This window comes from Danio rerio, chromosome 17 (genome assembly GCF_049306965.1).
Source record: "Danio rerio strain Tuebingen ecotype United States chromosome 17, GRCz12tu, whole genome shotgun sequence".
NCBI classification, from domain to species: Eukaryota; Metazoa; Chordata; class Actinopteri; order Cypriniformes; family Danionidae; genus Danio; species Danio rerio.
Window position 1 is genome coordinate 48067309 of NC_133192.1, and position 17205 is coordinate 48084513.

The 17205-nt window shown below is 42.1% G+C and overlaps 1 protein-coding gene across 7 annotated transcripts in view; it reads right to left on the reverse strand.

Moving 5' to 3' along the window:
* The window catches only part of eml5 (EMAP like 5), a 247950-nt gene that overhangs the window by 49010 nt on the left and 181735 nt on the right, over window positions 1–17205 (reverse strand). For all 7 annotated transcript variants that reach the window (XR_012392979.1, XR_012392978.1, XM_068214625.1 and 4 more), the window contains 3 exons: window positions 16099–16251; window positions 11594–11725; window positions 1912–2000 (listed from right to left, as the gene is read on the reverse strand). Coding sequence is in view for 5 of the 7 variants with exons in the window: in XM_068214625.1 (XP_068070726.1) it covers window positions 1912–2000; window positions 11594–11725; window positions 16099–16251 (374 nt within the window). In the remaining 2 variants the exon portion in view is untranslated. The remainder of the gene's footprint in view (window positions 1–1911; window positions 2001–11593; window positions 11726–16098; window positions 16252–17205) is intronic.

Genomic DNA, 17205 nt, shown 5'->3' on the forward strand with positions numbered 1-17205 from the left:
GTCCAGAGAGGTCATGTTTTGACCTTCAATTGATCTCACGCAGTCAAGTGATGCAATTTGCAATGCAGCTAACAGCGAACCTTGCATTTGCGGTCTGGCGCATTTGCGTGCATATGAATGGAAATCGATGGGAAACAAGTGCAGTGTAACCACAGCTTTAAGTCAAGACAGATCTAAGGGTCTAAGTCGATCTAAGCCAAAATATTGGTTTATGACCACTTATATTACACATTATGAGTGAATTTTATATAAATATAAGTGAATTTTATATAAAATCATGGTGTACACAACAGTCTTTGGACTTTTTGCATCGCAGATATCAATATTTTACCAATTTATAAAAAATGTATCACTTTCTGGCCATCATATATTAGGCATGGATATATATATATATATATATATATATATATATATATATATATATATATATATATATATATATATATATATATATATATATATATATATATACTACTACTACTACTACTACTACTATTGTGATTTTCGAAAGTATTACATCGCTTTGTAAACGTTTATTATTTACATTTGTTGAGCCTCTCCATACAGTCTGATAGAGTGCTTGGACCCGGAAGCTGCTTCACGTGACATCACACTTAACAAGTGGATAAGACCTTACAGCTCACAGTGCATGTCAGAGCATATGAGAATCATGAGTTCAAAGAAACAAATTGTGACAAGGCACAGATCTGGCCAAGGTTCCAAAAATGTTCTGATGCACTCAAGGTTCTTAAGAGCACAGTGGCCATCATAATCCTTAAATGGAAGTCTTTTGGGACTACCAGAACCAACTATCCGGAGAGAAAGGTAATTAAGAACCCAAAGATTATGGGGCTGAGCTCCAGAGAACCAGTTGGGAGATGGGAGAAAATTGTAGAAAGGCAACCATTACTGCAGCCCTCCACCTGTTGGGGCTTTATGGCAGAGTGGCAAGATGGCCCAATTCCAGGTGTAAAAAACTTGTTGCATATTTCCCAAAAAGACTCATGGCTGTATTAAATCCAATGAGTGCTTCTACTAAATACTGAATTAAAATGTCTGAATATTTAAGACCATGTGATATTTCAGCTTTTCTTTTTAATAAATGTCAACAATTCTGTGATTTTTCTGTCAATATGGGCTGCTGTGTGTACATCAATGAGAAGAAAATTAACTTGACTGAACAATTTAAGAGTGTCTGAATACTTTCCATACAAACTATACATTATATTAGTCAATACTGAAGCCAAAACTGGAGCTAATCTAACAAAATAACTTGTGATAAAATTTGTATCCCAAATTTGTTAGGGAAAATTATATATAAAACCTAAAACATGTAATTTCGTTGAAATTTGGTAGTTTGTATTTTTTGCAATAATTTTCATGATTTAAAATATAATATCTTTATAAATGAATAATTATTTTAATCTGTTTTGTTCAAATGCACCACAATTGATTACCTATTTACCCTTAGAAATTGATAAAAGTACACTTTTTCAAAGTGGGGTGTATTCATTTATGCTGATCACTGTACAAAACGTATGCTCCAAAGCTGAAGAATAACTTGAATTGAGTAACACTTTTAATGAAAATGAATTGGCAGCACTCTTTTTAAAATTAAAATCCAACTCATTCCAATAATCACTTTAGCCAAAATGCCTCCCACAAAAGCTGTGCATTTAGCCAAAGGCAGGAAATCAGAAACAGTGAAAGGATTCCAGTTCTTGCTAAACCTCAAGTTATTAAGGTACAACGTTCGTTGTCTGTCCCAATGTACTGATGGCCTTAAGCTCGGCCTAATTCCCCACCTCCAAATTTAGAGACAAGCTAATAAAAAAGTGGGCCATGTTCTTGCCCTTAAGAGTGCCCTTCCCCTCACAGGGTGACCCGCGGTTAGACATTCAGAATGCATACCTCTGTGACTGGAATGCTTTGCTTCTTCCCACGAGGAGCCTCAAAAAATAGCTGTTCCTTTGCTGAAGTGTTGACCTGCAAAAGCTTCCCTAATGCAAAAAAAAACAAAACAGAGGAGAAACACTTAGATGAAACAGAGTTAAGCACTGAGAATCTCTTCAAAAATGAAATCTACCTTCACTTTGTGACTGTACGGTATGCAGATTGACCATGTGAATCTCTGCTTGTTTAATTAAACTTAATTTATTAACTGGTTGTTCTAAAAAATGCAAAAAAGAGCAAGTGTGTGTAGTGATCAGCAGTAAAGCCTGAAAGTTGTAGAAATTAACTTGTGGAAATTAATTTCCAATATAATCAAATGCTGCAGAGTATGCACTAAACTCTGACCCTTTTCTTAAGCTCATCAGAAAGTGGTAATTGAGACAGTGACCATCTGTCTTTTGTTTATCTGAAAGACAAAGATGTTAAGAACTTGCAAAACAGCTTCCTGATCCAATTAACATTCAATATCGTCTAAAACACAGGATCAGTAAAGTTACATTTCACAAAAGAGACACAAGTGGAATATTTCACTTTATATACCTGTGTATTCAAATTATCATGTAAAGGCTCTACAAGTCAAACGATCTCACTACCCTTCAGAATTGGCCAGATAATAAACTCCTCATTTGTATAATTTAATTACCTATTATTTCTACATTAATTGGTGCCCTCACGTAAGACTTAAATATCATTATTAATATCAATACCTAAATAATGATTTTAATATTTGATAAATCCAATTATCACTACATTAATTGGTGCCCCCCGTGAGGCTAAAATATCATTATTAATATTGATTTTAATTATATAAATAATAATAATAATGATATATAATAATCATTATTAATATTGATTTTTCTAAATATTGATTTTAATATTTGATTAATCCAATTATTACTACATGTGTTTTGTTTTTCTCACAATATTCATTTATTCATTTATTCAGTTTCATTTAGCTTAGTCCCTTTATTCATCAGGGGTCACCACAGCGGAATGAACCGTCAACTTATTCATCAACTTCCTGGGAAACACCAATACACTCTCACATTCAAACCCTACGGCCACACTATGTCTTATTTTATTTATCTTTTTATTTTATTTTCCTCTCATCTTATTTTTGCAAATCTTTAGTGACTTTTATTTTATTGTTGTTTTATTGTTGTACCGTGACAGATTTTTGTTTAATCTTTCATGAAAAAACTGAAGTTTAAAATGCTTCACAAATGCATTTATTAATTATATTCATCAATTCCCAACTCAGTCCCTTTGTTAATCAAGGGTTGCCACATCGGAAATGATCCGCCAAGTTATCCAGCATGTTTTATGCAGCACATGCCCTTCCAGCTGCAACCCAACACTGGAAAACACCCATACACACTCTTTCACACACATACATTATGGAAATTTAGCTTATTTATTTAATTCACCTATAGCGCATGTTTTGGACTGTGGGACAAACTGGAGAACCCAGAATAAACCCATGCCAACATTGGGAGAACATGTAAACTCCACACAAAAATGCCAATTGACCCAGCTGGGGCTTGAACCAGCGACCTTCATGCTGTGAGGCGATCATGCTATCCACTGCCGCATTGCCCGCTTTAAACAAATATATGCATTAAATAATGTTTACAAAACAATAGAGTATAACCACACACAAACCATTTCAGTGTTTATTTTTGTGAGAATTACTTTGTAACACTTTTAAAAAAGGTATCATTAAATTTATCTTAGTTAACGTTAATTTCAGCATTTAATGAAACAATAACAAAATACATTTAAAAGTAAAATAAATGATCAATGCACTTTTGTATAATCATAAATAACGTTCGAGGTTACTAAAGTAACCCTTCGTTCCCCGAGGAGGGGAACGGAAGCACTATAAGTGGATTTGATTGTAAAATCCACGCATTGGGAGGTTCGGTTCAGAAGCTACTCGTCTGAAAGAGTATTGAACGGGCCAATTAAGAATGAATTGGCAGCGCAAGCCTGCGCAGGTGAGCGGCATAAGCAATCAACTGAGTATATAAGCTCACCTGGCGCCAGCAGACGCTATCCTTTTTAAGCTGAAGAGACTTTCAACAGCTAAGGGACAGTCATTATGGCGACGGAGTATAGTGCTTCCGTTCCCCTCCACGGGGAACGAAGGGTTACTTTAGTAACCTCGAACGTTCCCCTTCGGGGGGAACTTCAGCACTATAAGTGGATTTGATTGTAAAATCCACGCATTGGGAGCCCATTGAAAGCGCCATAATGACTGCACCTTACCAACACCCCAGATGAGGAGATAGTCAAGCAAGCGTGACGCACCCACATCATGGGGGGCGCGGTCCTCCAACGTGTCCCTGGCCCTAATTTATCCTACTTCAACAGAAGTTTTACGGATTTATATATATTTTTTGGGAAGTCGTGAGCATCTAGATAATTCTAGGAAAATACGACAGTACGTTGGGAAGCGTGCAATCCCGATAGGGAGGACGCTGCGGAGGCCATCCGTTACCCAAGGGGGGATAGATGGCAGAATTTACATATGGACTAGCCCTAAAAAGGGGGAGTACGCATAGCAAAAGAGTGGTTAGCGGGGAGGGAAGACACGGGTCCGCCCAGGGGGGGGACTTAACCGTGGCGGAATAAGCATATGGGATCGCCTAGTGGGGATCACGCATAGCAGGCACCTTTACCCAAAACGCGGGCTGACCAGCGGGCAGACCTACAACGTAGTGGGCCAGCAAGTGACTCCTCCGCTGAGTCAGTGCTGGGGGCCACGGAGGAATCTGCAGGGCTCACCTGACGGGGAACTTTACTGACAGATAAAAAGGCGCACGTATCTCCGTGTTAGGGAAAATGGCGCAGCAAGCGTGTTTCAACACCCTACCGAATTGTTTCCTCAATCACCAAGGGTTACCTAATACCCTTGAGGAAACCGGCTCCACTCGCAGATTGTAAAACCTTGCAAATGTGTTGGGTGTCACCCAGCCCGCAGCTCTACAGATGTCTGTTAGAGGGGCGCCGCGTGCGCGCGCTCGAGAGGATGCGAAGCTCCGAGTGGAGTGCGCACGCGCTCTCGGGGGACGCGGCTCATCTCGGCTCTGATAGTGAAAGAAAGGCATCCACAATCTAGTGGGAACTTATTTCGGTACGGCACTTCCCTGCTGCCGACCGCTATAACAGACGAAGAGCTGCTCAGATGATCTAAACTCTGAGTGCGGTCCGGATAATACGCAAAACGCGAACTGGACAATAAGAAGGGCTGGGTCTGCCTCCTCCGAGGGCAGCGCTTGCAGGCTCACTACCTCGTATTAAAACGGAGTGGTAGGAACCTTGGGCACATATCGCGGGCGGGGTCTCAGGACGTGAGAGAAGCCAGCCCAATTACAGGCACGAGTCACTGACCGAAAAATGCCTCCGGGTCCCCGACCCTCTAATCGATATCAACGCGACCAGCAGAGCTGTCTTCAGGGACAGAAAGATACTGAGTCGAGGATCGAAGGGATCTGACGCGGCTTGTGTAGCGAGGGCGAGATCCTAAGAGGGCATGAGAGGGGGCGGGGTGGATTAATTCGCTTAACGCCCCTGAGGAACCGGATGATGAGGTTATGCGTTCCCACGGTGCTGCCAGCCACCGCGTTATGAGAGCGGAGATGGCAGCCACGTAACCTTGAGTGTGGAGGGCGACAGCCTGCTCTCCAACTTCTCTCGGCGTAAAGAAAGCACAACGCTGATCTGGCAAATTACGGGGGTCTTCTCAGCGAGAGACACACCATTCAGTGAATAGACTCCACGTCAGGGCATAGGCGCGCTCGGGGAGGGGGCTCTAGCCCGAGTGACGGTATTAGCCACCGCAATCGGAGGTTACCTAAGTCTTCCTCGCGTCTAAAAATCTCTACAAAGATCGGCGAGGGTGCCAGGTGGTGCCCTGTCCCTGAGAGAGTAGGTGCTCTCTCGAAGGGACTGCCAGGGGAGGGCTATCGCGAGGGAGAGCTCTGACATCCAGGTCCGGTTGAGCCAGAGGGGCGCAACCAGCAACCTGTTCCTCGTCCTCCCTGACCTTGCACAGTAACTGCGCGAGCAGGCTCACTGGGGGAAACGCGTATTTGCGCGTGCCCCGAGGCCAGCTGTAAGCCAGTGCATCCGTGCCGAGAGCACTCGGTCAGGGAAAGAACAACTGGCAATGAGCGATCTCGGGGGAAGCAACAGATCGATCTGGGCTTCCCCGAATCGCGCCCATATCAGCTGAACAGACTCGGGGTGGAGTCTCCATTCTCCAGGACGCAAGGCTGCCGTGAGAGCGCATCGGCTGCACGGTTGAGCTTGCCTGAATATGAATGGCGTGCAGCGATTTCAGCCGCGGATGACTCCAGAGGAGCAGACGGCGGGCGAGCTGAGACATGCGGCGAGAGCGCATACCCCCTATACGGCTGATATACGCCACCGCCGCCGTACTGTCCGTCCTGACCAGCACGTGTTGCCGCTCCAGCACCGGGAAAAAAACGGTGGAGAGCGAGGAACACTGCCAACAGCTCCAGGCGATATGCCAATGCAGCTGGGTACCTTTCCACAGGTCCGCAGCCGCATGCCCGCAACGCACAGCCCCCCAGCCCGTGTTGGAAGTGTCTGCTGAAACGACAACAAGACTGGACGCCTGTTCTAGAGACACCCAGGCCTGTAGGAACGAGGGGTCGCTCCAAGGGCTGAGGGCGCGGCGACACAGCGCAGTAACAGAGACTCGGTGTGCGCGCGCGTGCCATGCGCGTCTGGGGACTCGATCGTGAAGCCAGTGCTGAAGTGGTCTCATATAGAATAATCCGAGCGGCATGAAGCGGCTGCGGATGCCATATGCCCCAGGAGCCTCTGAAATAGTTTCAGTGGGACCACTATTTTACTGTCGAGCTCTCTCAGACAGTACAGCATCAGCTGAGCGCGCTCTCCGGAGAGGCGCGCTGCCATGGTGACCGAGTCCAGCTCCAGCCCGAGAGAAGAGATCCTCTGCACGGGGGCGAGTTTGCTCTTTTCTCGGTTGACCTGAAACCCCCACAGGTGGAAGTGCCAGAGCACTTTGTCTCTGTGCATAATCAACTGCTCCGAGAGAGGGCAAAAATCAGCCAGTCGTAAGGAAATTGAGTATGCAGATGCCCGCGAGCCGAAGGGGCGCTGAGGCACCCTCCGCGGGCTTGGTGAGGACCCGCGGAGACAGAGAGAGCCCGAAGGGGAGGGCTTTGTATTGCCAAGCTCGACCTTCAAACGCAAACCGCAGAAACTGTCGGTGGCGAGGAAGAGTGGAGACATGGAAATACGCGTCCATCAGGTCTAATGCTGCAGACCAACCCAGAGGACGAACGCACCGGAGGATGCGCTTCTGCGTGAGCATTCTGAACGGCAGCTTGTGCAGGCAGCGGTTCAAAACGCGCAGATCTAGGATTGGCCGTGACCCACCGCTCGTTTTGGGCACGATGAAGCGTGGGCTGTAAAACCCGCTCTCCATCTCGGCTGGAGGGAGCGGCTCGATTGCATCCTTCGCCAGGAGGACAGCAATCTCCTCTCGCAAGACAGGGGCGGACAGGGGGCTGACCCTGGTGAATACACACCCGTGACTTGGGGGGCCGTTTCGCGAACTGAATCGCATAGCCGAGTCTGATTGTGCGTATGAGCCACCGCGAAGAGCTGGCCCGCGCTAACCAGGCAGGCAGAGCTCTCGCTAATGGACTCATCGCTACAATCGCTGACGTACCAGCAGTGGGGCAGCGCGGAGTGGGTGTGCTGATCCGGGAAGCTCGCGGGTCCCACGGAAAAGCTGGAGGTGAGATATTTGCTCTCACTCCAAACCCGAGCTCCGGAGGGGAGGCTCGAGGGGTGGGAGAAAGGAGACCGTCCTCCCAGCGCTCGTGAGCCACTGGCGAAACGCACCGAATCTGCAAGCTAGAAAGCATAGCGTCCCAGACTGGCAGATTTCGGGCTGTCACATCTGGGGAAGTGAAAAGTGCCCTTTCATAATGTTTTCATGGCAGTAAAAAGTGCCGTTGGAAATGGAGCCCCGCCCTCCAGCGGGGAAAGAGCAAGTTCCCTCTTCTCCAGATGGCCTGTCCCAGGGGCGCTTCGCGGTCCGTTGCCGGACTTAGCGGCGTTCTGGGCAGGGGGGCTGCCTGCTTCCGAGGTGCCCGACGCGCTCGCTTCGCCGGAGGCGTGTGCGGGGGCGGAGCAGCTCTCGTAGGCGGGCGCCTTCGGCGAGGAGCAGGTATGAATGGCACGGCGGGCGGAGCGGGCTACGGACCGCCGATAAGACATCACCCACCAACTGCTCTCTCACCGCCTTGAATTCCTGGGTGAATTCACAGACAGTGTCGCCGAACCTGGCTGGGGATATGGGGAAGTCAAGAAAGCGGACTTTGTCGACTTTGCGCATATCAGCCAGGGGTGGCGCTCCTGGACCACTAATGTGGACATCGTCCTCCCCAACGCACACGCAGCGGACTCAGTAGTCCGAAGAGCTAAGTCGGCGGCGGTGCGAAGCTCGTAAGCCTGGGTTGGACCCACCCTCGTGCAGCTCGGCCAGCGCCTGCGCTTGGTAGCGCTGGTAGGTGGCTATCGCATGCAAGGCGGAAGCAGCCTGGCCCGCAGCTATGTAAGCTCTAGCTCCGAGGGAGGTAGATAACTTACAGGCTTTGGATGGGAGACGAGGCGGACCCCGCCAAGAAGAGGCGCCGCGCGGATTTACCGCCATCGCGCACTCAACCTGAGGAATCGCCACATACGCCCTGGCTGTTTCACCGTCAAGAGTGGTTAGGGTGGAGGAACACGCAGCACGAGCAGAAAAAAGTGCTTTACAAGACCGCGTGAGCCTACTGTGCACCTCCGGGAAGAAGGGAACGCCCCTCTAGTCGGTCCGGCCGCGGAGCTGGGGGATAAACCATCTCCAACCCACGGCCGAAGCAGCCCGGGAAAGCACGGCTAACATGTCCGTTTCAGGATCCATATTGACAGCGCTCACCAGCCCGAAGGGGGCGAGCGGGTCTGGATCATCATCGGACAATGAAAGCCCACCCTCCGATGCCGCGGTGGACATCTGGTCTCCGGTGTCATCGGGCGTAAGGGCTACCATCTGTTAGACGGATCGCTTCCCCCGCCCGAAGCTTGGATAGAGCGCTTAGAGGAGCGGGAGGTCCGCGGGCCCGTGGGCGACGGATTATCTCTCGCTGAAACCCTCAGATCTGCCCGAGTGCCCGCTGCAGAGCAGGGGACAACTGGGGTGGTTCACCTTTTTGCAAAGGCTAACCGCGATCTTGCGCAACAGTCATGGCATCGCAATGACGACATGAACTGCCCGCGAGCAGCGCATTAACATGCTGGACCCCCAGACATGCAACGCAGTGCCCGCGCCCATCATCCGAGGACAGGAAACCACCGCATCCAGAAACGCACAGTCGGAGCGCCGTCCTGATAAGGACGTGCTGCACGACTGTGTTGCTCTTTCTGTGAAGTTTGCAACTTTATACGCACCGCTCTGGAGGACCGGACCCAAAGAACGCCAGGCAAGGGAGAAACCCAGCTCGACCGTCTGCCACTGCGTGTACACACTCTGGACCGGGAGAATGCTCTCGTTCGCTCAGAATCGCTGGTCACAGCAGGAGGAACCCTCATCGACTCGATCAGAAAGTCTCTGAAGCGAAAAGGATAGCGTCTGCTGGCGCCAGGTGAGCTTATATACTCAGTTGATTGCTTATGCCGCTCACCTGCGCAGGCTTGCGCTGCCAATTCATTCTTAATTGGCCCGTTCAATACTCTTTCAGACGAGTAGCTTCTGAACCGAACCTCCCAATGCGTGGATTTTACAATCAAATCCACTTATAGTGCTGAAGTTCCCCCCGAAGGGGAACTGCTGTTTCTCCACATAAAGAGAATATTTTTGCCTTTAGAATAATATTTTTTCCAAGTCAGTGTGCTTTACCAAGCAGATAACAATGTCAGTGATGAACGATTTTGGAAAAATCTGACATGTGTGATGTTTTGTTTTTCTGCGATACACATTGTTATTCATAAACACAATTTTACCAGATAACTTGAAGAGAAAGAATTCATCAGTTTAGATTGATTGAGATGATTTTGCATTACACCTGCATAAAATATAATAAACAATAAACATATATAAAATCAACAGAGCAAAAATAGTAGTTAAATACACAGTGCTTCATGGTTTTCAGATGAGTCTCACAGTGTTAGGGTAGAAACTAAAAACAAATCAAATGTACATGGTCTTCGTTGTATAAATTGTATAAATCTCATGTGTTCTGAATTGTGTGACTACTGATTTATAATCCCAAATCAACATTGAACATCCTGCAATGTGACTATTGAGGATGTGCACATTGCAATATCGATGCTAAAACAATATATAATGCAGCCCTAAATTATACCACATTTATCATGTGCAAAGAAAATACTGAAAAAACATGCTTGATATCCTTTTTAACTGACACTTTTTAGATTGTTGTACAATGAGCAATAAATACAATTCAATAAATGGATGAATACAATTTAACAGGTGGAAAAAAAATTATGAAAAGGTCACAAGTATAAGCCACTTTGCTCTATAAGATATTAAACTGTAGATGGAATAAACAACAATTATTTTAAAATAAAATAAAAAAAAACAACACATTTTTTTAGCCCGGGTTCACTGAAAATACGTGCGTCAGGCTACATTTTAGCAACCCTTAAAATGTGTTACTCCAGGTAATTTTTGTTGCACATTTCACATTATAAATCCACTAGAGAGGACTGTCTACATTTTTTGCAAATTTAAAATACATTACATAGAGTATGTTTTGTTTTATGCTTCAGATACATTTCATTTTTGTAAGTTGTACAGATAAGCTAGCAAATGACTGACCTAAACTCTACCCTAAACACAACCATTTCAAAAACAAATGTAAAAAAAAAATGCTGCAGCCACGTAGTTTTACCAAGTTTACCTGTTTTGTGGAAACATTCTTCACCGGACTTTAATCATAGCACTCTGCATCACAAGCACAAAAACGTGAGCTACTGAGCAAACTTACTATGCCAGAAAAGTTGACTAAATGGAGATCAACAGGTCAGGCAAATATATTTGATTACAGATCATAGAGACTATTACGCTGTTTTGTGGAATTTATTTAGTGTTGTGCAAAAAATGGCAAGACATTTTTTTGCAATAATATATTCCTGTAAATACCATAGTGTGAAAAGGAACATAAGTTGTTGGTGTCATACTGCCAGTAGCATTAATTTACTTGGAAATTGCACTGAAATGTATTTTGAAGTATTTTGAAGCCTGTATTTCCAATGAGCCTGTGTTGTGTCTTTCCTAGTTTTCTAACATGGTCTCCCCCTTTCCTTAATTCTTGACACAGCCATCAATCACAAGGACTCCAATATCTTCACTTCCACAAGTTGGCATATTGCACAACAGCATAAAGCCAAACTCGCCACACTTACATCACCAGACACATTGCATCCCTGTCTCCATCACTCATATATTCTGAAACCCCCGACTCTTACTGAAGATGAATGACTTCTGCTCGCTTTGTAGCTGCAAACCCCTGTCAGGGCCAAGGTCTCTTGAATAACTTGCCGTTTGAAATACAGATTTTTGTGCCTTACTCACCTCTCTTGTCCCAGTCCAGATGGGTGATGTAGTTCATGGAGCCTTTGCACACGCCAACCCTCTTGCTGCTCATCACGTTGTAAATATCCACAAAACTGTCTCCTGAAGCCACAGCCAAATACTTGCCTGTTACTGTAATACAGAGAGCAACTTTTCAATTTTTCTCTTACCATGACCCAGATATCACAAGCTCATTAATATGTTAAGCCATTCGCGCAAATATCCATTAACGCCATTAGCATATGTAAAGGTACAAAAATAGTTTGCACAATCATAGTCAAGGGATCAGACGATTATACAGTACTGATCATTTATACAGTACACTCATGTTCTCAGTACTCTAGACATTTCCACCATATTAATCTCGTGTAGGGGAAACCGGGAGTCTATATTGTATCAGGAGGCAATAATAATACTCAAATGATCCAATTAGAAACAAAGTGAACTCTTTTTTTTTATTACAATGAATCTACACATGATCTTAGTGGGTTATTCTTTTAACATGTTAATCTTACACTATTTCATAATAGTTTGGTTTAAAACTGTATTGTGTGAAATATGTATTTTAATATTTAAAATTGAGTAGTTACTAGAATAGTTGCGTAGTAATCAGCAAAACTATAAAAAATACAATATAAAATAGAATGTTTTTAATGCAAATAATGCCATCTTAAATAATTTGAACTATAGTTAAAATTAAATCAACTAACATTAGTGGACACTGTCATAATAACCAATTATCTTGCTGTGTTTATACCAGACGCGGCCCACACGGATAAATCGTACTATTCACACGTAAATAGAATCGTGATCATTTTGAGTTTATTCGCTTTATTTGCATGTCAAATCCACTTCATTCACACATCAAATTCACTTTACAATAGACACGGATTCGCGACATGGGCAGGGCTTCTGTCAGTCCAGTGACTCTAGCTTCCTCGTTAAATGGCTAACATGGATTTTATTAAAAAAGTAAAGTTAGCTGTGTTTATATGCTTTTATGAAGGTTGAAAAACAGTGTTAATTTGTTTGGAGTCCACTAGATCCATTCAGAGGTGCACTCAGCTCTGTGAGTTCATAAACTCTTCCAGAAACTATACCTGGATGATGGAAGCTTTCAGTGGTGCTTCAGTTCAATTGAAAGAATTGTTGTCTATTGTCAGCAGGAGGATTTTCCCCCGTAACACCAACAACAGGCGCTTCTTCATTATCATGCACGAAATGCTCAACTCTTAACATATGTAACTTGCACCACTTCACTCGAATTGAGACATTTGCGGCACTTCTTTCACGCGTATCGCACCACAGGATTTCTACTCATCTCTTTGCATTGCCTTAACATGTAAATCATTCGCGCTTAATGCTTCATCTGCGTCTTGTGTAAACGCAGCATTATAGATCGCTGGAGGTTATTTACTATCACCCAAACTACAATTCTGCCACTGAACTGCATTACATTTCCCATCCAGGCACCTCACCCACACACCAGTTCCAAATCACCCATGACTGCACACACATAGCTGAAGCTTGTAAGGACTAATGACCAGGACTATAAATACCTTTCATCCCTGCGCACATTGCTGAGTCTTGTTGTTTACCTGTCTAGTTTAGTCTAGTCTTCCCATGTTTAATCTAGTGGTGGGCAAGGTGAAGGTTCATGAAACACTGAAACAGTCAAAGCAAATTTGTCGAAACTTTAAGACGTTTCAAAACATCTCTAAAGCGACACCTAGTGGTATTTTTTTAGTATTGCTCTGGAAAAGCTTCAGCAAAGAAACAGTTATGCAAATTGAGGTATTAAACCCCACATTGTACAGTTGAGGCTTCAAGTGATTTGGTGAAGCAGTAAGATTTCTAGACTAGCATGCCAAGATAATGGGTTCAAAAATCTAGGGTGATGCAGCTATAGATGTTAAGTTTGTAAATGCTCTGTTCTTGTAACGTGTTTGTTTTAACTTTGGTCTGACGTCCGAATGAACACTCTGTAAATAAATATGTCTTGTTTTGGTCATTAAAAGTTATGGTAACACTTTATAATACTTACACACTATGAATCAATTATTAAGCATTACCAATAAGCTCTATATTAATAAACATTGGTAAGCAGTTTATAACTGCAGCTACAAACGCTGTATTATTGACTTATTACCAAATGTATAATGTGCTTAATTGTTTTTTTTCATACTTTGTAATTACTATTTTTTCATTAGTAAATTAAGTATTGCATTATTTACGAACCAGTTATTTAAGATAAGTTGGTGGTTTTTAAAGATTATTCAGAATGAGTTAGGAAATGATTAATAAACTATTAAAATTAGCATTTATAAATCTTATTATTCAGGCATTTACTGTGCTAACTGTATATTTGTGTGTTAAAAATGCTTTATTACCTCAGATTGATAAATGATTAGTAAACTAAATGATTAGTAAACTATTGAAATCAACATTTCTGTATTTTATCGTTAAGGCATATTGTAAAGGTTACTACGTATGTTAATAAATGCTTTATTAACTCAACTTGATCCAGTTTTGGGACCTAATCTAAAGTGAGGACTATTTATGCTTTATAAATCATTTATAAATGACAATTAAAGGCTCAGTTAAATTCTAAACAGAAAAAAAGAAAATAAACGACTTAATTCATGTCTAATTATTTGAAGATGCACAAATGAAACTGTATCAAATAAAATATTAATCTTTGCAATCTTATCTAAAATAAAAATACTGTACAGTTTAAACTTCACTATAAATAACATTAAAATGTAGTGTCATATTATATTGTTAAAATATTATATTGTTGTTTTATCCAATTTTTACAGTGATTTTACTGTTATTTTATTTTTTAGATAGGATTGCAAAGATTATTTTTTTTATTTGATACCAAGCTTTTAATTGTCATTTATAAGGGATTTACAAAGCATAAATAGTCATCACTTTGATTTTTTTTTTTGAGTGGATGGCAACATCAACAGCCTGAGGTATCAAGACATTTGTACTGCCCATTACATAACAAAACCACAAGAGAGGGCAAATTCTTTAGCAGGATTCACTGTAAAAAATGTCTGTAATTTCAACGGTAAAAAACTGTAAAAATGCTACAGTACAAATGCTACAGTAGAAAAGCATAAATAGTCCTCATCTGGTTAACGGTATGTTTCTTTAATATATACGGCGAATAACCGTAAATTGACTTTTCCAGAATTCCCTGCATGGCACATCACTTTTTATGCATTTGGTTGACATTAATATGGATCTTTTTAGTTGTTTCCCCATCAGTTATGTACAATAGAGATTTATATTACATCTAATGTTGATAAACAATGTTTATTTCATGACTTTAATTTTATACGTGTTACCATACTGGTGTTTAGTAGCTGTATGAATGACACTGAGCACCCTCTATTTGCCGATACTCTTTTCTGCTTGTGGGAAAAGTTGATTGTGATGAGCATTGGCTCTTTATGTAACTTCCTCATCACCACCTGCATCTGGGTGTGCTAACTTGTCTAACTGTGTAACAAAAGATGTGTAGATGTTGATTATTCAAAGTACAGACATATTACCCCTAAAAATGAATAAATACAGTAATTTACCGTAAAAATGAAAAATTACTTTTACGGTTTGTACCATGTTTTTAACGGTAAAGTACTGGCAACCACAGCTGCCGTTTTTTTACCATAAATTTTACGGATTTATTTTTTACAGTGTAGCGCTCCTTCTCATACTTCAGCCTCCAAATCAATTCCTGAAAGCAATGAAGGTCAAGGTGCTCCAGGATTGGCCAGCAAAATCTCCAGATATGAACATTATTGAACATGTCTAGGGTAAGCACTGACGAAAAATCCAAAGAATCTTGATCAACTCTGGGAGTCCTGCAAAAACGCTTTCTTTGCCATTCCAGATGACTTTATTAATAAGTTATTTGAGTCATTGCAGAGATGTATGGATGCAGTCCTCCAAGCTCATCAGAGTCATATAGAATATTAATTATTTTTCCACTGCACAATGACTTTATTTTTTATACTTTACATTATTTCATATTAATAATTATTAAAATAAGTTTAATCTAGAGTCCTTCGCTTTTTATATAAGTCACTTCTTATACCAAATGATCAATTAAAGTCAAATTATTATTTGTTGTTCATATAACTTGAATAGGCAACAAGAGTTTTGTCAGGTAGTAGTCAGGTATGGATTCATGTAATGTGTTCTCACATTAAATCAATCTCACATAATTGTCACAGTGTTATACTCGCTCATACTTTTAGAATTACTACTTTTTACTCATATTTCGAGTAGTATTTACAAAAGATACTTTTACTCTACTACACTAAGTTTTTTTTTTTTTTTTTACAAGTAATGGTACTATATCCCCTACTGCCTCTACCTGTATCTTGTATAAATAAATGACAGCATTTGAAGCAATCTGTGAGTTCTAAAAAATTATGCTAAAAAAAGTTAGAATCGCCCCTGTTTCCCCAATTGATATTAATGCATAAACTAACCAGGAGAGAAGCGTATTTCTGATATGATGTCTTTGCGGTGATGAAATGACACCAGGTCTTCAAGAGTGTCTGCATTGACGATGAGGAAACTGCCATCATTGAGACCCACAGCCAGAGCTTTGCCATCCGGAGAGAAGCAGCAGCATCGCCCACCTGCAACAAGTTCAAAGTCTTCAGTGTCATGAGATATGAAAAACTGCTTTTCTTTATGACTACATAGAAATGTGGAAAAAGCTCAAGCTGTAAGTTAATACATTCACCTCACTGTGGAAAGCGCTACATATTTACAAAGTCTTTTTTAGTCTCAGACAGGGGTATTGAAGAAATGTGATTTCCTTGAAACTACATGCAAACTCATGTCAGATTAACACAATCCTGAATGTTGTTCCAACTAGTCACAGTAGTCTGCATAAAGAATCTGATATTGCTGAAATTAAAAAGGTTTGTGAGTTCAAAGCTTTCATTGCTGCATATTATTATTATACTCTAAAATTGGGTCTTTGGGTTATTTCAAGCAAAACTTGAGTAAAATGGAAAGAACCCATTGGGCTCTATTTTAATGATCTAAGCAAAAAGTCTAAAGCGCATGGCGAAAAAGCATTAAGGCATGTCTGAATCCACTTTGCTAATTTAAGGACGAATACGGTTTGCGCCTCGGTACATGGTCTAACAAGGTTGTATTTATTCTCTTAACCCTTTAGCCAGCGCCCCGACAAGGACACAGTGAGGCACTGTTTTCCACATGTCAATGTTTATGAATAGATTACACCAAAAAGAACAAAAGTAATCTTGAACAACTGGACATCAGTTTAAAGCTAACCCCCAAGCACCCATTGCAGCAAGTTGTTTTTCAACGGAAAGCTTATAAAGAATGTTTTTGCTAAATTTGTGTAAGTTTTACAGAAAACGCTTATTAATATGTACATATCATGTAATAAAAACACACACACGCATTCATTGCTGTACATCAAAGTTTATTTTGAAAGGTTAGAGTCCACAGAAAAACATCCCATCAAAACAATTAGTCCACCAACACATTAGTGTTGAATTATGGATGGTTATTCATTTGTTTATGTCACCGTTTCTGTCGGAGACCTATTGTTTACA